Below are 22763 nucleotides of genomic sequence, written 5' to 3'. Positions count from 1 at the left end.
TGGGCTAGTCCAAAACCTGTCGGTTCTGTCAGATTTCTACTACCTACTGTAAGTGACAGCAACATAGGAGAAATGTAGTTTATGGCTCATTTTACTGTGCAAGAAACGTATTTCTTAACTGTATAAGTTTACATATATTTTAAATTTTAAGATTTTCGCGACAGTGGTCCTTTAAAGGACCACTATAGCAAAAAATTACAAAATTTAAAATACATATGTTCATGATGTAAGTTTGCTCCAGAGTAAATGCACTATAGGTTACTTCTCTCCTATATTTCTGTCGCTTACAGCAGGCAGTAGAAATTTACCAGGTTCTGGACTAGTCCACCATTTATTTTCAGGACTTGGACTTGTTCAGTCCAACTGCCAGAAGAGTGTGCAAAGGAGTAAAGAGGCCGGGCCGCATCTTTGTGTATATCCTTTCATGCTTTTGTATAGAATAAGGGAAATACTGAGAATCCCCCATGAGCAAGGCCGGTTCTAAACTTTTCGCTGCCTGAGGCAAACTTGTCAGGATGTGCCTTCTCCTCAGTGAGGACGACAGTGCCACCTCCTCCCTTCTGCTGTGCAAGTCAAATAAAACATTGCTGCTCTCCTGCCTCCCCCCTCCTCACTCACTGTCAGACTCCTCACACAGCACAAGAAGCTGCTTTTCCCCAATGATGACTTCTTCACCTCGCCCTCCTCTCGTTTCTCCTCCTACTCTGACTGCATGCTGTAAGTGTGAACACAGTACAAACATGCTGCCCCTGTAATCTCTGCGCCTGATGCAAGTGTATAACCTTGCTTCATAAGAGAACCGGCCCTGCCCATGTGGAGATTGACTAGTCCAAAGCCTGTCAGATTTAGTAACGGCGATGTAGAAAAAAAAAGTAATTTATTGTGCATCTTAGGCCCGGCTCACACTTGCTTGGATAAAAATTGATCTGTGTAAAAACGGTTTAACTCTACTCCTCCCATCTAGTGATGTGGCTGAACCACACCCCCAGCTCTAGTGGCAGCATTTCAGCAGATGTTTGAGGGTATTCCTGTTGAAAATATGATGGAAACTAAGTGGTGCTGGGCAATAAATGCTGAAATCATTGGAGGAGATTGTTCATTTGCTGAATCAAGTAGTAAACTTGTGTTGTATGCCTGCGTTTATGTACAGTAGTATTTCTCCTGGCTGTATGTTTAGAGCAAAAAATAATTTAGTAGTGTCCTTTTCACTGGAGTCATTGTCGGATTCTGTACCTCACCATCCCCCGATCGGTTTATATTGCCTAAATTTACTAAACGGTCCCTTTAAGAATATTTATGCAGATGAAGGCGGTCTGCATGGTAGAGATCAATGTTTAATGCCAAATCCGGATGAGTGTTATCAGTGTCTCCACTTGTGTCAGAGGCAGATGGTTTAACCGGGCGCAAAATTCCCGCCATCTGTCCTGACATCGGCCAGCAACCACGAACCGCTCTCCATTCCTGTATAGGGAGTTCATGAGATTTTTGCTGTTTTTAACTTATTTTCCTCTCTTAAATGTTGAATGCGATTAACTTAACATCTTAATTGTAATAAGCTTATAATATGGGTTTTGTTTGTATTGACAGCCTTAAAGAGACTCCGTAACAAAAATTGCATCCTGTTTTTTATCATCCTACAAGTTCCAAAAGCTATTCTAATGTGTTCTGGCTTACTGCAGCACTTTCTGCTATCACAGTCTCTGTAATAAATCAATGTATCTTTCCCCTGTCAGACTTGTCAGCCTGTGTCTGGAAGGCTGCCAAGTTCTTCAGTGTTGTGGTTCTGCTATGAACTCCCCCTTCCAGGCCCCTCTATGCACACTGCCTGTGTATTATTTAGATTAGGGCATCTTCTCTCTTCTCTTTTACAAGCTGGATAAATCGTCCTCTGAGCTGGCTGGGCTTTCACATACTGAGGAAATTCAGACAAGGGCAAAGCTGTTTTCAGGAAGAAAAGAGCAGCCTGAAACTTCAGTGCATGAGAGATGCAGGGGGAAAGAAACACACAAATGATCTCTTGAGATTCAAAAGGAAGGCTGTATACAGCCTGCTTGTGTATGGATGTATTTTCTATGTGTGTACATACTGTACATCAACCTACTTCCTGTTTTGGTGACCATTTTGTTTGTTTATAAACAAACTTTTTAAAACTGTTTTTGACCACTTTTAATGCGGCGGGGAGCGGCGAAATTGTGATAGAGGGTAATAGGAGATGTCCCCTAACGCACTGGTATGTTTACTTTTGTGCGATTTTAACAATACAGATTCTCTTTAAGGTTGCTTGCCAATTGTCTCACAGTGATCAATAAAATCTAATAAAATCGTCTCCTGATTGGCTCTCAGGGCTGTGCTGTCATACTGACAGCAGGAGGAGCGGGCGGGAGAGCGGTGCAATCGGCGGGCTAATAGAAATCTACGCCCTGGCAGGGATAACAGGACCCAAACAGGGCGTAGAATTCAAGTAGCACAGTCTGATGCACATATTTGGTAACATTCAGAAATGATATTGCTTGCTGATAATGGAAAAATGCGACTCGGACTCCTCAGTTTAGGACTTCTCGACTCCGACTCCTCTAATTTGAGTATTACAATCTTGTTGATTGAAAGTATGTAACATAAATTTTAAAAAACATCTGTAGGGATATGGAGGCTGCCATATTTATTCCCTTTTAAACCATACCAGTTACCTGGCTATTTGGCTGATCTTCTGCCTCTAATACTTTTAGTCATAGACTAAAACTAGTCCTTGGTAAGAGTACTTGTAAAAGGTACAGGCCGGAACAAAGAACATCTATCAGGCCCTAGGCAATGTAACTGTGGGTACATGTAAGAGTGATGTGCAGGTACTCTGCAGGGGAATGAGGAGATTCTTCCTCTATTACACATTCTTCATGCACAATCTGAACCAGGTTTATGGGTGATAGACAACACCTCTGTGTTCAATGTGCACAACATTCTCAGTGGATTCCCTGCAGCTCTGTGGGGAGTGCATATGTAGAGTATAGTACTACTGTGTAACAAAGTAAACCTGAGACAGATGAAATTAAAGTTTTATACATACCTGGGGCTTCCTCCAGCCCCCTTCAGGCTAATCAGTCCCTCGCTGTCCTCCTTCCGCCACCTGGATCTTCTGCCATGAGTCCCGGTAATTCAGCCAGTCAGCCCAGTCTGGCCACGTGCTGCTCCACGTGCTGATTAGCCTGAAGGGGGCTGGAGGAAGCCCCAGGTATGTATAAAACTTTTCTTTTCATCCGTCTCAGGTACCCTTTAATTTGTAGTCCCCAAGCCAAATTTTAACAACATATCAAATTATTTCATTTCATGAGAGAGTGCATACATTTGCATAAATCAGCATCAACGCAGAATTATTTCCATCTCATTGACCATCTCTATTAGTGACACGGCTACACATCAGGCTTTATACTTACAGCATAGATGTTATTTAGTATATATAAGAGATTCTGTGTACACATTATATATACAGTTACAATCAAATATGTGTATCTGACTTTAAAAATATGGGGACTGCAGCACAAGTAACTATTTGTTGATTGGTTTATTTCATTTTTGTGGACTAAGCACAGCTATTACTGTATGTATAAATTATTTATGAAGACTCTTATCTGAGGAATAGAACATTTTATCATATTTTCTATTTTAATTACAGTTTAAATTCATTAGGAGTCGGAGTCGGTGCATTTTTTCCCGACTCCAGGCACCCAAAATTGCTCAGACTCCACAGCCCTGGAAAAATGTACATATGCAGTTCATGCTTGCTTTCATGTTATTGGCGATGTTGCAGTTATCAGTGGCATAGCTTAGGAGCTTAAAAAGAGACTCTGAAGCGAGAATAAATCTCGCTTCAGAGCTCATAGTTAGCAGGGGCACGTGTGCCCCTGCTAAACCGCCGCAATAGCGCCGCTAAACGGGGGTCCCTTGACCCCCAAACCCCCCACTGCGACACTTGGTCGCAGACTTGGTCGCTCCTGGAGGCAGGGCTAACGGCTGCAGCCCTGCCTCCAGTCGCGTCTGTCAGCGGCGCATCGCCGCCTCTCCCCCGCCCCTCTCAGTGAAGGAAGACTGAGAGGGGCAGGGGAGAGGCGGAGATACGCGCTGACACACGCGCGTGGGGCAGGGCTGCGGCGGTTAGCCCTGCCCCAACCAGGAAGCGCTCCCCCGCATTACGGAGGGGATTTGGGGGATCAGGGACCCCCGTTAAGCCGCGGGATAGCGGCGGTTTAGCAGGGGCACGCGTGCCCCTGCTATCTATGAGGTCTGAAGCGAGATTTATTCTCGCTTCAGACTCTCTTTAAGGCCCCAGTGCAAGTTTTACAATGGACCTTCCAAGCATTCTATATATAACCATTCATATGGCGCCCCAAAACCTGCCAAGGACAGCCACAGTATGAGAGGTGTAAGCAGAGAGATTACCACTATACAAAGCATATTTAGAGGTGATCTTTATCAACATGGCACCATTAAAGAGCTAATACTGTGGGCCCCTTTAGTACAGGACACTGGTACAGTCCCAACCTCTGCATCCCCTATTGCTATGCAGGGCCGGTTCAAGTAACAATGGGGCCCTAGGGCAAAATTAGCCTGGGGGCCCCCCAACAGGCATCCTCCCTCCAACCAAAAATTGGCATTAGAGGCCCTTTGTTGCAGCCAAATTTCCCACCTGGGCCCCTGAGCTGGCTGCTGACCCTCCCCCAATCACCTCCCAACTTAACAGACTCTGCAGACTCCCTGGGGAGCAACAGTTAATATGAGGGAGGGACACCTTGGGGGCCCCTACAGGCTCTGGGGCCCTGGGGCAATTGCCCATTTTTTCCTATGGTAGCTCCAGCCCTGTTGCTATGCCCCTGTCTTTGTGACTGAATGATTGTGTCTGTGGAGTCAGTCAGGCTCCTCCCGTGCTGTCGGAGTTCTTCCCTCCACTCGCTGATATGTTAAACTGTTAATGAACAAGCAATTAACTTCCTTTATTCCCTTGTTGCAGAGGAGAACATTGCTGGCAATGGAGAAGGAAGATGAGTATGAAAGAAACAAAACCATAGAGAGTCTGAAGACTGCACTGAGGACAAAGCCCATGAGGTAACTGCATTCCTAGAAATCCTAGCGCTTTACTCCAGGCAAATGGCCAAATACAAAGTTCAAAAGGAGTATGTGTGAATTCTTGTACCTGTCAATAGATTTGTAAGTCTGTCCAGCCAATCCTGTGATGCGGAGATCCCATCCGCTCTGTGACCCCACTCATTTCCTCTCAGCAGCTGAGCAATGCCGCATAGAGCCTATGGCAAATACTGAAATTGCGCCCCCCCCCCCCCCCCTGTTTTTTTAGGGGGCTTGGGAAATTGCTGAAGTTACTTTTTGGGGGGAAATATCTCTTCTTATTCCCTCTCTGTCCTCTTTTTTTCACACAAACACTAAGTCAAGTGTGGCCTACATACATGGGTTAAGTAGTCATGTTCTCAAGATAACAGGATTCATCTGATCTGAGGTCTGAGTGACGGACAGGCACAGGGGCACCCCTCTAGATACGCCTCTGCACAGGGGGACACTGGAGGCATCAGGGAAGGGGGTGCATAGAGGATGTACAGGGGACAGAGATGGCACAGTGTTTTGACTTATAGACAAATTCAGGTTTAGAATGAACCGACAGTCCCTATCTCATTTAACTGGGGTCTACCTGTATTGATTTGACTGCTTAAATATTCCCTTTCATACATCCTGATTGGAAGCATATTAAGCCACACCTCCTCTCCCAGAGTACCGCTGTGCTCCAGGTCACAGGTGAAGTAAAATCTGGATCAGCAAGGAGAAGATATGACACTCATTCAGCAATTTATGTATCAAAATTTCAGATTAAAACGGAAAGTATTTGGATGTTAGCCTGGCTACAAAGACAGAAATACTGCCTTTTTCACTGTCCAGATATAATCTTAAAGTGCATTGCAACTTTTTCAGCCATTTTGAGTATTTGCTGTAGTGAGGTAAGCGACAAAATATGCACCCTGTCAGTCAGTATTTATAGCCTGCATTGTCTCATTAGGCCTGTACAAGTCTCTTGGTATCAGTTGTTCTCAGTACAAGATGTTTAGCCGTTGCTTGTTACTGGAATGTTGGGCCTATGTGAGAATTCCATCCTCAGCTGTAAATAACTGAAGACAGCTGAGGACACGCCCCCGTGGCAACACGCAATGCTCCCATAATCCCCTCTGGGCACAGTCTTCATACTCCATATCTACATTGCAGAGCTGGTAATCAGTGCTATCTGCAAACCTTATGTGGATGGGAGAAAACACATTACTTAAAGAGAATCTGTACTCTAAAATTCTTACAATAAAAAGCATACCATTCTATTCATTATGTTCTCCTGGACCCCTCTGTGCTGTTTCTGACTCTCCCTGCTGCAATACTGGCTTGTAATTGCCAGTTTTAGGCAGTGTTTACAAGCAAAAGACATAGCATGTGATAGGCTGAGAGTAGGTCTGTGTGACTCATACAGAGCTTGCAAGGGGCCTGGAGAGGGTGTGTATAGCTCCTATCCAATCACAAGCAGGGCTGCACATTCCAGCCTGAGTGCCTTAGCCCGACAGAGCCGACAGTTGAAAGAAGATTAGATCATATAACAGAGATAACACAGCCACTGTGCAACTAGGAAAGGCTGCGGTAATCCAGACCACATTCGAACAGTCATAGGAACTTATAGGATAGAAGGAATAAGGATGAAAATTTTGTTACAGAGTCTCTTTAAAGGACCCTTTCACACTAGGGGGACCCGGTCCTGTATATGATGCAGACCTACTCCCAGTGGCGATACAGGTCCCTCTTCACTTCCTCTTGAGCTTGCAAGTGCCATGCAACCAGCCAATCGCCACGCAGTTTCAGTGCTGTGTCATGTGATAGGGACGGAAGCAGAATGGTGATTGGCAGGCTGCACGGCACTTGTAAACTGAACAGGAAGTGAAGAGGACCTGTATCGCCAATGGGAGAAAGTCATGTATGACGCTCCACTGCCGCTCTGTACAGGATTACCCCCTTCTCCTTGATGGCGGGGGGTCACAGGGACTGTTGTTACACCTCGATTTATTTTAGAAAGAGAGTAACCAAGCAGCGCGGGGTGACCCAAACCACTAGGAGTGTATAGGGGGATAAAAGACTGAAAAGCCCTCCTACTAATAAGCAATGCTTGGTGAAATTTGCCTTTTTAAAACGGAAGGAAACTTGCAATGATTCAGCTATAAGTGAACATTTGTGGTTACCCACAATGCACCACTACTGAATATGCAAATTATCTCTTTTCGCCCCTGTAAACCAGAGAAGCATCCAGAACCGCTGGTGTATAGCAAGCCTATAGCTTTAAATATTACACAGCCACATCAACCCCACATGTAGACAGCCTGTTTCGGGCTTCTGTTTTAAGAAGGCAAATTTCACCAAGCAGTGCTTATTAGTAGACAGGCTTTTCGGTCTCTCTTATCCCCTTATACATTCCTAGTGGTTTGGGTCACCCTGAGCTGCTTGGTTACTCTGTTGTACTGGTCCAAGCCCCTATCCCGTACAGCCATATCAATCCCTGCAACATACTGATGAGGGCCAAAAGCCTGAAATGGGCTTTCTACATGTGGGGTTGGTGGGGCTCTGTAATATTTAAATAAATACCAAGGGATGAGCAGCACAAACCAAATTATATTCAATACTATGCAAAGCATGCACATGTAATATTTAACCACTTGAGGACCCACCCTTTACCCCCCCCCCCCTTAAGGACCAGCGCTGTTTTAGCTGATCTGTGCTGGGTGGGCTCTACAGCCCCCAGCACAGATCAGGGTGCAGGCAGAGCGACCAGATCGCCCCCCTTTTTTCCCCACTAGGGGGATGATGTGCTGGGGGGTCTGATCGCTCCTGCCTGCCTGGGTGTTGCGGGGGGGGGGGGGGGGCACCTCAAAGCCCCCCTCCGCGGCGAAATTCCCTCCCTCTCCTCCCTCCCTTCCCCGGAGATCCGAGGCTGCACAGGAACGGATCTGTCCTGTGTAGCATCTAACAGGCTCCTGCTGATTGGCCGGGGATCGCTGATCTGGTACAACGCTGCTACTGTTAGCAGCGTTGTACGGATGTAAACAAAGCGGATTATTTCCGCTTGTGTTTACATTTAGCCTGCGAGCCGCGATCGGCGGCCCGCAGGCTATTCACGGAGCCCCCCGCCGTGAATTGACAGGAAGCAGCCGCTCGCGCGAGCGGCTGCTTCCTGATTAATTAGCTTGCAGCTGCCACTTTGCCGACGCGCGGTATGAGTGCGCGGTCGGCAAGTGGTTAAAGCTATAGGCTTGCTATACACCAGCAGTTCTGGACGCTAGCCTGGCTTACAGGGGCGAAAATAGATAATTTGCATACTCACTAGTGGTGCATTGTGTATTTTAGAAACTATCCTTTAAGTTTTTCATATTTCCCAAGCGGCCAATCCAGTCTCCCTCAGTAAGTAATTAGATCCTCCTCAGATATTTAATCATATACAGTGGTAATGGGTAGAATCCTGCTTAACTGAGTGCTTCACAGGCAATAGAATGGTCAGATTCTGACTGCTAGATATTACCTTTCACTATTGCTACAACTACAAGGTGCAGAAAAAAGCACAGCAACTCAGAGAGATTGGCTTTATATAGGACTATTATATTCATATTTATAAAGAACTATATTATTAATTTGCATTTCCTGGTGGGCTGTGTGAATTTCAGGTGCAATTAGGTTGGACTGAACAATCCTATCACCAACCACATGGGGTGGCCAGTGAGCAGCTAGGGGAGGTGCATCAGCCAGTCTCTCACTGTAATCCTGACCCTGCCTAGCTTCTCTTTTTGCTGCTGAGAGATTAAAGAGGCATTGCAGTGACATAAAGTATCAGGGCTCGTTTCCACTATCACGAATCTGCATGCGTCCAACGCATGCAGATCCGCACATGTAATACAAGTGGATGGGCCTGTTTCCACTGTAGCGTTGTTGAGGTGCGTTTTTTTCAGCGTGAAAAAAACGCACAAAAGAGCCAACGATTTCGCCTGCGTCGGGAATCCGTGCGAATCGCCGCTAATGTATTTAATAGTAAAAACGCATGCGTTTGTTACATGCGTTTTTACCCGCGATTTCGCGTGCGATTTCGCACCTTTTTCAATTTTATTTAGCCCTGGCAGTGTCATGGTTAATTTCGCATGGCACCCTGCCATGCGAAATCGCAGGCGAAATCGCGGGTAAAAACGCATGTGGAAACGCATCCGCATGCGTTTTTACAAGCGTCGGAATGCGGCCGAAATCGCGTCGCAACAGTGGGAACGAGCCCTCAGAAACACTTATGGCTTATTTTCAGGGGATGTCTTATATTTCTATTAGGAAGTGTCTCTCAGCAGAACATTTCCTGTTCCTTTGTACTGTGATGTTAATGGATTTGAAGGTATGCTACTGTACTGATCAGGCACCTGCCCTGTCTTCCCTGCACACAGCTGATAACCTTGCTGTGTGCTGGGATGAAAGGATCAGTGCCCGAATGCATAACTCCCAACTGTCCCTTTTTGGGAGCCCTGTCCCTCTTTCACCCTCATTTGTCCCTCTTTCAGGACTTTGTCCCTCTTTCTATGTAAATATATATATTTCTGTACTAAAAATGTGTTTGACTCTAAACTTTATTCCCAACCTTTAAATTGATAGATTACTAATTGTAAAATGTTACTATGAAGGAAAATGAACCAGGATAGGAAGCACCAGTGTGATTTCAATTATAAAACCACATATATTTCTTATGAAATCATTATGGTATGCGTGACAAGAGGCGTGGTTAGGACGTGGCCAGGGGCATGGCAGGGGTGTGGCTTAAGTGTTTCTTTTTCTCATCTCAAAAAGTTGGGAGGTATGCGATTGGCACTGCACCGCTGTGTCCCCACTTACTGGCTGCCTCTTCCTCCTCTTTAACTTCCGCTAGGGCTTATTTTCGGGGTAGGGCTTATATTTCAAGCATGCTTAAAATTCCAACTAGGGCTTATTTTCAGGGTAGGTCTTATTTTCAGGGAAAGAGGGTATCTATATATAGCTGTATTAATATGTAAACCCGCCCTCCCAGTGATGTTTAGCCTAGGCTGTTTAGTTTTGCAGAATTCTCCTCCCAGAGCATTCTGGGAGACCAGATATAAAGTGCAAACTGCAACTGACAGGTGAGCACCTGAGCATCCCTATTGTTTAGAGAAGAGACAGTCCATTTCATTAAAGAACAAGAAGTCTTGACAGGTCAATTGAGGCGCTTTGTTCAAGCGCATAGAGCACACCTGAAATGAGGGCTATAGAGGCTGCCATATTTATTTACTGCACATTACCTCGCTGTATGATCCTCTGCCTCTAATCCTTTTAGCCATAGACTATACGATCATCTGCCTCTAATACTTTTAGCCATAGACTATACAATCATCTGCCTCTAATACTTTTAGCCATAGACGATCATCTGCCTCTAATACTTTTAGCCATAGACGATCATCTGCCTCTAATCCTTTTAGCCATAGACTATACGATCATCTGCCTCTAATACTTTTAGCCGTAGACTATACAATACTAATACTTTTATCCATAGACTATACGATCATCTGCCTCTAATACTTTTATCCATAGACTATATGATCATCTGCCTCTAATACTTTTATCCATAGACTATACGATCATCTGCCTCTAATACTTTTATCCATAGACTATACGATCATCTGCCTCTAATACTTTTAGCCATAGACTATACGATCATCTGCCTCTAATACTTTTATCCATAGACTATACGATCATCTGCCTCTAATACTTTTAGCCGTAGACTATACAATACTAATACTTTTAGCCATAGACTATACGATCATCTGCCTCTAATACTTTTAGCCATAGACTATACAATCATCTGCCTCTAATACTTTTAGCCATAGACGATCATCTGCCTTTAATACTTTTAGCCGTAGACTATACGATCATCTGCCTCTAATACTTTTAGCCGTAGACTATACAATACTAATACTTTTATCCATAGACTATATGATCATCTGCCTCTAATACTTTTATCCATAGACTATACAATCATCTGCCTCTAATACTTTTATCCATAGACTATACAATCATCTGCCTCTAATACTTTTATCCATAGACTATACGATCATCTGCCTCTAATACTTTTATCCATAGACTATACAATCATCTGCCTCTAATACTTTTATCCATAGACTATACAATCATCTGCCTCTAATACTTTTATCCATAGACTATACGATCATCTGCCTCTAATACTTTTAGCCGTAGACTATACGATCATCTGCCTCTAATACTTTTAGCCGTAGACTATACAATACTAATACTTTTAGCCATAGACTATACGATCATCTGCCTCTAATACTTTTAGCCATAGACTATACAATACTAATACTTTTAGCCATAGACTATACGATCATCTGCCTCTAATACTTTTATCCATAGACTATACGATCATCTGCCTCTAATACTTTTAGCCATAGACTATACGATCATCTGCCTCTAATACTTTTAGCCATAGACTATACGATCATCTGCCTCTAATACTTTTAGCCATAGACTATATGATCATCTGCCTCTAATACTTTTAGCCGTAGACCCTGAACAGGCATGCAGTTCAGATGTTCGACAGCATTTGTTACATACTAGTTTAGGGTGTATGATTCAGACACTACTGACGCAAGAAAGATCAAGAAGATGCCAGACAAGTGGTATTGTTTAAAAGGAAATAAATATGGCAGCCTTCGTATCCCTCTCACGTCAAGTGTCCTTTAACCCTTTAGCAGCCAATTTATTTAGAGGTTTGCAAGTACTCCAATTTATTTTAGCACATTTTTTTTATTTCTTATTTGCTACATTTCCCTTCTTCTAATTAGTATTGCTGTAATGCGTATTTATGGCCACTTGTCTCTAGGGGGCAGTGTGAGACAATAACAAAGGACTTCTACCTGCTGGCCTCCTCTTTAACTCCTGCTAGGGCTTATTTTCAGGGTAGGGCTTATATTTCAAGCATGCTCAAAATTCCAGCTAGGGCTTATTTTCAGGGCAGGGCTTATTTTCAGGGAAAGAGGGTAGCAGGGAATATAGAAAGTGAAATCAGGAGAGAGAGATCAAAGCATTCCAAGAATTTACAGCACAAGAAGTTCTGCTGACTGAAGTCAAAAGTAGTGCACTTATCTCAAACGAGATAACTCTGCTGAAGTTGCTTATGGGTTAACAGTAAATATTTGGTTATCATTCTCCTTTGCTTAAAAGTCATTCTTGTCCTTTGCGAAATCTGTGGTACTGATGTAGAACTCTCGTCATTCTCATCCTTTGTGTTCTCTTTCAGGTTTGTGACCCGGTTTATAGAGATGGACGGCTTAACGTGCATTTTGAACTTCCTCAAAAACATGGACTATGAAATAGCGGAGTCCCAAATACATACCTCTCTCATTGGCTGCATCAAGGCGCTGATGAACAACTCTCAGGGGCGGGCCCACGTCTTGGCCCATTCAGAGAGCATTAATGTCATTGCTCAGAGTCTGGCCACGGAAAACATCAAGACTAAAGTGGCCGTGCTGGAAATCATGGGTGCTGTTTGCTTGGTCCCTGGAGGACACAAGAAGGTCCTGGAAGCCATGCTGCACTACCAGAAGTATGCCAGCGAGAGAACGCGCTTCCAGGTAAGCCACAGCGCTGCTCCTCAAAGCTCCACTTCACGTTCTACCAGGTACCGTATATTCCAGTGTGTAAGACGACCCCCCCCCCCCAACTTTTCCAGTTAAAATGTAGAGTTTGGGATATACTCGCCGTATAAGACTACCCCTCTGCCAACGGACACCCCCCAAAAAAAAATCTTAAATAATATACTGGTGCTATGTATGAACAGATACTGGTGCTGTACTGTATGTGGTACCCAGTATATAACAGTATATAGGCGATTGACTGGTTGGATTGGTCAACTCTCCCTCTCCCTAAGAGGATTGGTCAGCTCTCCTTGTCTACCTGTTGATCAGAGCAGTATGGAAGAATAGATTGCGCTGTGCCCATAAAACACGCCTCTTTCACCTGTCTGGCCCGCCCTTGTATCCTAGTAACCTCCTTCTCTGCCTCTCAGATCTCACACATGTGCTCCTGTGCTGCTTCACTACAGTCCTCAGCAGCGAGATCTGAGAGGCAGTAACAGGACAGGGCGTATTACCCGGCATCAATGACACCCGGCATATAAGATGACCCCTGACTTTTCAGAAGATTTTCAAGGGTTAAAAAGTAGCACTTGTCAGAATATATATTGTATTTGTTATTTATGTTGATACATTTTTTTTCTTTCTTTATGATGAAAGCACACCTGAACTGAGAGAGATATGGAGGCTGATATTTTTATTTTCTTTAAAACAATGCAGATTCCCTGGCTATCCTGATGATTCTCTGCCTCAAATACTTTCAGTGATAGACCCTGAACAGCATGGCAGTCGGATGTTCTGACTTAAAGGACAACTGAATTGAGAAGAATATGGAGGCTGCCCTATTTATTTCCTGTAAAAAAAATACCAGTTGCCTGGCAGCCCTGCTGATCCATTGAGCTGCAGTAGTGTCTGAATAACTCCGGGCACAAGCATGCAGCTAAACATGTCAGATCTGACAATAATTTCAGAAACACCTGATCTGCTGCATGAGGCCGAGGAGCAGCAGGATAGCCAGGCAATATGCATTGTTTAAAGGGATACTGAGCAGGTTTTAAAATCACAATTTGTACTTACCTGGGCTTCCTCCAACCCACCATAACCCGGCTGCGAGGTCCCCCGGCGTCGTCCTGGCTCCTCTCCCGGTACCGATGACGGCTCCGTTAATTGCCAACTGCCGTCTGAAGTCGTCAGTACGAGTCCCTGCTGCGCGCATTATGCATCATCAGGCCGTCGTGAGAGTCCTGCGCATGTGCCATTCACAGTTAGAGAACCGCGCATGCGCAGGACTTTGATGCCGGCCGGCGTGATGACGCGTAATGTGCACGGTGGGGACTCGTACTGTACTGGCGACTTCAGGCAGAAGTCGACAATTAACTGAGCCGTCAGCGGGACCGGGAGAGGAGCCAGGAGGACGCCAGGGGACCTTGTGGGCTATGGTGGGCTGGAGGGAAGCCCCAGGTACAGTAAGTACAAATTGTGATTTTAAAACCTGCTCAGTATCACTTTTAAAGGCAAATACATATAGCAGCCTCCATATTTCTCTCACTTCAAGTGTCCTATAGGGGGTCATTCACACTTGCGTTTTATCGCACATCTTATGTATTTCAATGGCATCAGATTGAAATTGCGTTTTTATGCAAATTTTCTGATTACAAATTTTCTGCATTTCCAAATCAAACGTTACATTTTGCGATGTGTGAATCGCATTTAATGTGAGTCAATGAAAACGCAGAAAAATCAGTTTCAGTTAGCAAAAACAACACGCAAATGATTGGATATAACTTCATGTAAACGAAGTCCATTGGTATGCACCGAAAATCCGCATTCCGGAAAATCTCACGCAAAGCATTCAGAAAGAAGAGAAAAACAAGAGCAAGAAAACGCAGAATTGCGGACAGAATTCACATTAAGTGTGAACGCTGCCTAAGTAGTAGCTTTTTCATAAGAAAAGTACCTGGTTTATTGGTGCCGATGTCCTCTGCTAATAATGTCTAGGTCAGGCATGGGCAAACTTGGCCCTCCAGCTGTTAAGGAACTACAAGTCCCACAATGCATTGCTGGAGTCTTATTACAGCCACAGTCATGACTCATAAAGGCAAATGCATTGTGGGACTTGTAGTTCCTTAACAGCTGGAGGGCCAAGTTTGCCCATGCCTGGTCTAGGTCTATCTGTAGTTCCAGCCGTCTGCAAGGTCGCACAGAGCCGGACTTAGATGCAGTGGACTGCTTTACCACCCTCTGACCACATTGTGGCAGCACTCTCCTCTCACCTACCCCATGTCAGCTAGAATGCATATGCCGGCGAGCGGAAGATAGCAGAAAGTGATGTCACTAAGTGGGTGGAGAGAGTAGAACCAGCCAGTCAAGCTGTGTGTGATGGTTATAATGATTAGATTTGCATGGAGCTTGACATCTGGACATACTTCACTATACCAATGTGGAGGGGGCTGTACTTAAATTGTTTACTAAAGCACACCTGAACTAGCACAAAAAGATTTTTACTTACCTGGACTCCTTCTAGCCCTGCCCCCCTTTCTTTTTTAGTGTGTAAGGTTTCTCAGTGCTTTCTGGGTCCTCTCCATTGCGCCGCTTGTCGGCTCCACCGCTCCAAAATATCTGCGACTAAAACTCCAGTTGTGCCCACTGCACATGTGCGGTCCCGTCAGCGCATGCCCAAGATTAGTGGTTTGCACATGCGCAGTACTCAAAAGAATTAACCACACATGCACAGGACTCCTCCGGCGACAGGAGCGCAATCGTGGGCACCCCTGTGAATTGGATCACGCATGCGCAGTGGACGCAACTGGAGCTCCAGTCGCAGATATTTCGGAGCTGGCAGTGGCACAACAAAAGGGGACCCAGAGGGACCTGACACACTATGGCAGGAGGGTGTCTGGGCGTAGCCCCAGGGAAGTAGAAATCCATTTTTTGTGCTAGTTCACATGTCCTTTAAATACTTGCTGTTTATATTCGCACTGCAGTTTGACACAAGAAGTTTCGTTTTCTTGAGCGCTGCAAGGTGGTGACATCAGTGTGGAGTGTCCCATTTGCCAGCAGCCAGCGCTCTTTAATTTGTACTTGCAGCTTTTTATGAAGCTATGTGGTCTGTGCAGAAAGTTTTATGTAGAAAATAAGCATCCACCACTAATTAGATGCTTCATAAACAAAAGTGTAAACACATTTCTGGCTTTTTCCAGGCAGTAGTCAAAAGAAGCCAACGTCCCCAGTAAACCATTTGTCAGAATCCTCTCCATACAAGCAGCATATGCTGTTTATATTATTGTATCCACTTTGTATCTACTGGAATAAGGAGTAGAGGAACTTTTCCAGGTTTCATTTTAATATCTTGTACAGCAAGTGAAAATTACCCCATTGTGAGTTTTAAATAAACGTCACGATATCAGTGTTAGGGTTGCACACAGTCAGGGATGGATTTCTGGAAAGGCAACAAAGGCCTTTGCCTTGGATGGCTGTTGTCCAAGGGGCAGCTTAGCCAGGCCAGGTCTGCCCATGATGCCAAGTGAGGCGGCTTCCTCAGGCGGCAGACGTCTGGGGGACAGGACCAGGCAGAAACAGGAAGTGAAGGGAGTGCCTGTCCAACCTATACTGGGGGCAACTGTACCTAGCTACCAATACTGGGGGTACCTATACCTGGCTACCTACCTATACTGAGGGTGTTTTTTGGGGGGGCTCACCACAGCAATAACATGCGGTGAACATTTTCGGGGGCTGTGCGATCATTGCAATTCGGGGGGGGGGGGGGGGGGTTAGGTATGGGGGCTCATCCTCACAAATTTGCCCCATGCAGCAAAAACTCTAGAACTGGCCCTGAGCTTAGCATGAAAAAAGGGGTTTCTGAATTAATAAAATTAAATTAAAGAGGAGAAATGCTGCTCAAGAAAGCTGCTTATGGAAGAAAGGGATTGCTATAATGGATGTTACACTCAGAACAAGTTGTTAAGATGATTTGCTGGACGTTTCCTTCATGTACACTTTAAGGTTAATGCGATGGCCAGGGTTACCATAAGTATAAGGCAGCCATTCACAAGGCGATTGTGTCCTGATTATATAGACAGTTGATCCTCCCTGATCAAGAATGCTGTTGGTTCGTTTCATTGCAGAATTTAATCCTCAACAGAATTTTTGAAAACATTTCAAAAGTCATTCAGATTGAAGGCTCTGGTATCTGTGTACTGTCTGATGTCGTGCAAACCTGTGCAGATGTTGATCAATCTGCCACCCAACATAGTTGCCGAAAACTTCTGTCACTTCCAACCTTGCTTCGATCAATAAACTCTCCGAAATCAATAATTAAAGTGTTAGAATCTGCTGAAAAAAAATCGACCCATAATCCTTTTACTAATAACTAAGAATTTTGTTTTCCTTTTCAGACCCTCATTAATGACCTGGACCGGAGTACAGGGAGGTACCGCGATGAAGTTAGCCTTAAGACCGCCATCATGTCCTTCATTAACGCTGTTCTTAGCCAAGGAGCCGGCGTGGTAAGACCGAATTTATGAAATTGGACCGTGATCACTAAATGCCTTAACATAGCTTTTGGTTGGTTCACACGGGCAGTAAACATAATGTGTTCCGTTTGGTTCAAATGAGTGGAAGTAGATTTTCAAACTACGATGACGACAGTTGGCGTCGTCCATATAAACATTGAAGTAGATCCCTTCATCTCATCTAGTATTGGATGCTACGTGTAGTGCCCAGCATCGGTTGCTTTATCATGGTTCCGTGTCCCCACGTGGGTCAAAACGCAACAAAGGAGTTAAGGAAACCGATGCCGACCACTTTTGTAAGTATTTAGGAACGGCTCAATTAGTCACTGATCAGTGGCCGAGACAAGGCCGCCAGAGAACGCATTGGCTTGACACCATCAAAGCCGACACAGGATTGAGCTTAAGGCAACTGGTGGAAAAAAGGTACAAGATCTGACAGCATGGAGAGAGCTAACTCATAGAATTGGCCAAAAGTCGGACACGACTATAACATCATCTTCAAATGAGCTGCTGCCAGCCACCCGTGAGAACCAGCCCTTAGTCTCTCTGTTTTATTCTTTTGCTTTAAATTGTAATAGCTCCACCTAGAAGTGGGCAGGCTGAGACCGCTTTCCCGCAATATATGGGTCTCAGAGGAGAGAATACATAGGCTTGCATAGCTTTTAATGGGATATGAGATTTTTATGGTTTCTATGCAAAAAAAAAGTCAACACTGATAGAGTAAAGAAATATATTTATTAGGATGAGGAAGCAACATCTATGTATTGCTGTTACTGTATCCGAGCCTGAAGATCTGTCTCAGAAGTTTGTCCTATTCCTGACCCTAATTTGATCTTTCAGGAGAGCCTGGATTTCCGACTTCACCTCAGATATGAATTTCTGATGTTGGGGATCCAGCCGGTAATCGATAAGCTCCGTGAACATGATAATTCCACACTTGACAGGTACGGTATACAGTATTTGTTTTTAAGAGGTACTAAAATTATAGCTATTTGTTTGCCTTGCAATATTACATGATCTAAGGTTAAGGAAACAGTCCCAGCTATCAGAATCCAAAATGCTTGAGGTCCTCACATATCAGAAAACCTGTAGCTTCAAAAAAGGGAAAAGTCAAAAACTGACTTCGGTAGATAGAAGCCTCTGGATCCTTTATATGCTTCCCACATCCTCCTCCAGACCACCCCTTCTCGCCAAGACCCTATGAAAGTTGTGACCTCACTTTCGTCCATAAACAAGCATGGCCACACTGAGTAGGCGAAGGAGCTGCTTGTGCTTGGCAGAAAAAGCCCAGCTCGGGCGGCTCATAACCACTGCGCAGGTGTGAGCAGTCCTGCTCAGTTTAGCTGCTCTCTGTTGACAACCCTTGTTGAGGTGAAGGATGACAGGTGAACCTTCTGGATTATTCAGAGCCTTCCCCTCTATCTATTTGGGGAACTTTTTTCCTTACAGATAGACTTTAAATTAGGGCCTACAATCTCCTTTTTCCCCCGATTCTGATTCAGGTTGCATCTCAAGCTGAGGTCTTCTCCCAGCATGCATTAGAGAAGTCTTTTGTTAACTACTTAATGAGTGGCGTGGTTTCTTCAGGATCTGCTTTTCCTTGGTTTTTGAGCACTATTCATGTGATCCGTTCTGCACAATCTGATTAATTATTTAATTATATATTTCCGGTGTTTGGTGCTAGTCCATTTTTGTGTTGTTATATTTTCTACTAGGTGGACAAACTTTTTTTAGTGTGCATAGAGAAAAACTTAGGAGAATAAGTTAATTGCCTATGTGCCAATATCTCCATGAAGTGGCGTGAAATGGTTGGTCAGCAGGGTGGCAAGGAGTGCTACCTCGGCTAATTCCTGCTCCACATTGAATGAAGGTCTTTCATAGGTAGTTAATGGATAGCTGTCGTCGCATAAATCAGGGTGGTTGAACTCCAGTCCGCAAACTGAGGTCCTAAACTCTGGCATGGATTTGGCCCTCAAGAACTGGAGTTGGAGTTTTGTGCCATAAATGAAGACAAAGAAGATCTCTCTCCACAATACAAAGTGTTGGTACTGCAGCATCGATGATGGACAGTAGAAGAAGTGCAGTAATGTAGTGGAGCAGCTACACTGTACAGAGATTTGTTAGTAGGTTGTAAAATGTGTTTGCAATAAATATACCCCTAAACATTGTAAGCGCTAGTTATCGCCCCCTACGGCACCATAAACCTTCAGATCCTGTTTTAAGAGCAGCATTGGATTAAGTTGTGGGTCAGATCAGGTCAATGATGGACGTTTATAGACTGAAAACCCCTCTAAATTCCCAGTGTTTTTCAGTTTTGTTGGTTGTAAAAATACAAAGATGTATGTGAAATACATATAAAAATATTTCACACGTTTCTTCTTGTATGGGTTAAAAAGACTGAAAATGTGTCAAGGCAAAAACATTCAAAAATACAAATAATTCTTCGGCATATTTATGTCAACGCTTTGCATTTTCTACTCCTTGCTTATTTGGCAGGTGGTTAAAACCCCACTTCAAGAGTCTTTTGTATTCATGCATTCAGAGCATAATTATTTGAGATTTGAAGCACATCTAAGTGCTTTTCCTTAAAGAATACTTGTAGCCACATAAAAAAAAAAGTTGCATACTCTCCTAAGAAGAGCGAATGCTCTGGATCCTATAGAGCCTTCCTGGTCCTCTCTAGGTCTCCTGGTTCCCCCGCTGTCCCCTGTTCCAATTTCCCTTTTGACTGCATCTTTGGGTCTCCTCGGAAGGCATCGGAATTATTTGGGTCTCTGAGTACTTCTGAAAAATGACCAGCTTTGTTCTGCGCACATATGAGTCCACGCTTGTCTTCTGAAGATGACCAGCTCCGTTCTGCGCATGTGTGAGTCCACACGTGTCTTCTGAAGATGACCAGCTCTGTTCTGTGCACATGTGAGTCTATGATTGTCTTCTGAAGATGACTAGCTCCATACTACGCACGTGGGAGTTCACGCTTGTCTTCTGAAGATGACCAGCTCCATTCTGCGCATGTGTGAGTCTATGATTGTCTTCTGAAGATGACTAGCTCCATACTACGCACGTGGGAGTTCACGTTTGTCTTCTGAAGATGACCAGCTCCATTTTGCGCATGTGTGAGTCCACGCTTGTCTTCTGAAGATGTCCAGCTACATTCTGCACACGTGTGAGTCCATGATTGTCTTCTGAAGTTTTTGGAGACCCGAGTTCTTGCAAAGCTTTCAGAGGAGACCTGAAGGCTTCTTTAAAGTTAAAGTTGGATCACTGCAACGGGGGCCTGGCAGTGGAACGAGAGGATGCAGAGAGGTCAGAGAAGGCTCTGAGAGATCCAGAGCCATCCTTCTTCTTGGGGGAGTGTGTAACTTTTAATGACCACAGGTATATTTTAAAAAGTTTCAGCTCTTGTAGAAGTAAATTTCAGAACACCTGGTGCAGTGGTTCGTTGGTGACCATCTTTTCCCCTAGAGTCATGTGACCAAAGTTAGGCCTGTTTTCCACGGCTGAAAGGTAATGTTCGGTCAGGGCCGGTTCTAGACTTTTTACCGCCTGAAGCAATTAATTGTGTTTGTCTTTGGAATTTTGTATGAATGATTTATTGAATACACTACCTCTAATGATTATAAAAGCATTTTAGGTAATTGGGTACAAAAGCTATTAAATGCTTAAAATAAGCCTATTGTCTTCATCATATCTGTAAAAATGTGTTTTATTAATAGGCATTTAGATTTCTTTGAAATGCTGAGGAATGAAGATGAGCTTGAATTAGCGAAAAGATTTGATTTGGTAAGTCCAATGGTCTCTCACAGTGTGTGTTTTTCTGTCTGTCTGCGTGTGAAATCTGTCTCTGTCTGTGTTTGTAGAAAGGTTATCAGAATCAAGGCCTCTGACTGTTCATATTTATTTCCACAGGTTCATATAGACACAAAAAGTGCCACACAGATGTTTGAGCTGATACGGAAAAGGCTAACTCATTCAGAATCCTATCCACACTTTACGTCCATTCTTCACCATTGCCTTCAAATGCCTTGTGAGTATGAGAGAGACTAATGGATTGTGTTACAGCAGATAACCGGAACTGCCCTCGCGTCAACTACTATTCTACTGTGACCAGACCTGCCCTCACTTCACCTGCTATAATACTGTGACTAGGCCTGCCTTCACGTCACCTAATATTCTACTGTGACCAGACCTGCCCTCACTTCACCTGCTATATTACTGTGACTAGGCCTGCCTTCACGTCACCTACTATTCTACTGTGACCAGACCTGCCCTCACTTCACCTGCTATAATACTGTGACTAGGCCTGCCTTCATGTCACCTACTATTCTACTGTGACCAGACCTGCCCTCACTTCACCTACTATAATACTGTGACTAGGCCTGCCCTCACTTCACCTACTATAATACTGTGACTAGGCCTGCCCTCACTTCACCTGCTATAATACTGTGACTAGGCCTGCCCACACTTCACCTACTATTATACTGTGACCAGACCTGCCCTCACTTCACCTACTATAATACTGTGACTAGGCCTGCCCTCACTTCACCTGCTATAATACTGTGACTAGGCTTGTCCTCGCTTCACCTGCTATAATACTGTGACTAGGCCTGCCCGCACTTCACCTACTATTATACTGTGACCTGACCTGCCCTCACTTCACCTGCTATAGTACTGTGACTAGGCCTGCCCTCACTTCACCTGCTATAATACTGTGACTAGGCCTGCCCTCACTTCACCTGCTATAATACTGTGACTAGGCCTACCCTCACTTCACCTACTATAATACTGTGACTAGGCCTGCCCTCACTTCACCTGCTATAATACTGTGACTAGGCTTGCCCTCACGTCACCTGCTATAATACTGTGACTAGGCCTGCCCTCACTTCACCTACTGTAGTACTGTGACTAGGCCTGTCCTCACTTCACCTACTGTAGTACTGTGACTAGGCCTGTCCTCACTTCACCTACTGTAGTACTGTGACTAGGCCTGCCCTCACTTCACCTGCTATAATACTGTGACTAGGCCAGCCCTCACTTCACCTGCTATAATACTGTGACTAGGCCTGCCCTCACTTCACCTGCTATAATACTGTGACTAGGCCTGCCCTCACTTCACCTGCTATAATACTTTGACTAGGCCTGCCCTCACCTCATCTGCTATAATAGTGTCACCTCATCTGCTATAATACTGTGACCAGGCTTGCCCTCACTGCATCTGCTATAAGTATGTGAACTGCGCCCCTCCTAGCTGCCATTACATGTAGCAGAGTTCTAGTGTTTGGTAACACCACACACACCCGTTGGTGTCCTGGCAGCAAATACCTGTGACATGGCACATCATCTTCACATGCCCGTGGCTGCACTTAGCTGTGACTTTAGAAGAGTGCCCCCTGTCCAGTGACCGCTCCATGCCATTACATGCTCTTCCTCCAGGCACTGTATTGACCTGAGGAATCGGGGATCACCAGTGAAACGTGTCATCTCTCACCGGTTTCATAAATTATTTTTGTTTATCGGGTGTCTGTTACTGAGTTAAGCCACTTAGAAT

The 22763-nt window shown here is 44.5% G+C and overlaps 2 protein-coding genes across 6 annotated transcripts in view; both read left to right on the top strand.

Annotated features, from left to right (window-relative positions):
- LGALS3 (galectin 3) overlaps nt 1–22763 on the top strand; it is a 517589-nt gene that overhangs the window by 300166 nt on the left and 194660 nt on the right. The gene's annotated exons all lie outside the window — the stretch shown is intronic.
- The window catches only part of DAAM1 (dishevelled associated activator of morphogenesis 1), a 319681-nt gene that overhangs the window by 223571 nt on the left and 73347 nt on the right, over nt 1–22763 (top strand). For all 5 annotated transcript variants that reach the window (XM_068254408.1, XM_068254407.1, XM_068254409.1 and 2 more), the window contains exons 6-11: nt 5000–5094; nt 12371–12704; nt 17099–17209; nt 18056–18159; nt 20932–20998; nt 21125–21242. In XM_068254408.1, the coding sequence (XP_068110509.1) occupies nt 5000–5094; nt 12371–12704; nt 17099–17209; nt 18056–18159; nt 20932–20998; nt 21125–21242 (829 nt within the window). The remainder of the gene's footprint in view (nt 1–4999; nt 5095–12370; nt 12705–17098; nt 17210–18055; nt 18160–20931; nt 20999–21124; nt 21243–22763) is intronic.

This window comes from Hyperolius riggenbachi, chromosome 9, assembly GCF_040937935.1.
Source record: "Hyperolius riggenbachi isolate aHypRig1 chromosome 9, aHypRig1.pri, whole genome shotgun sequence".
NCBI lineage: Eukaryota > Metazoa > Chordata > Amphibia > Anura > Hyperoliidae > Hyperolius > Hyperolius riggenbachi.
The sequence above is the reverse complement of the archived record's forward strand: the minus strand, read 5'-3'. Positions and strand labels throughout refer to the sequence as shown.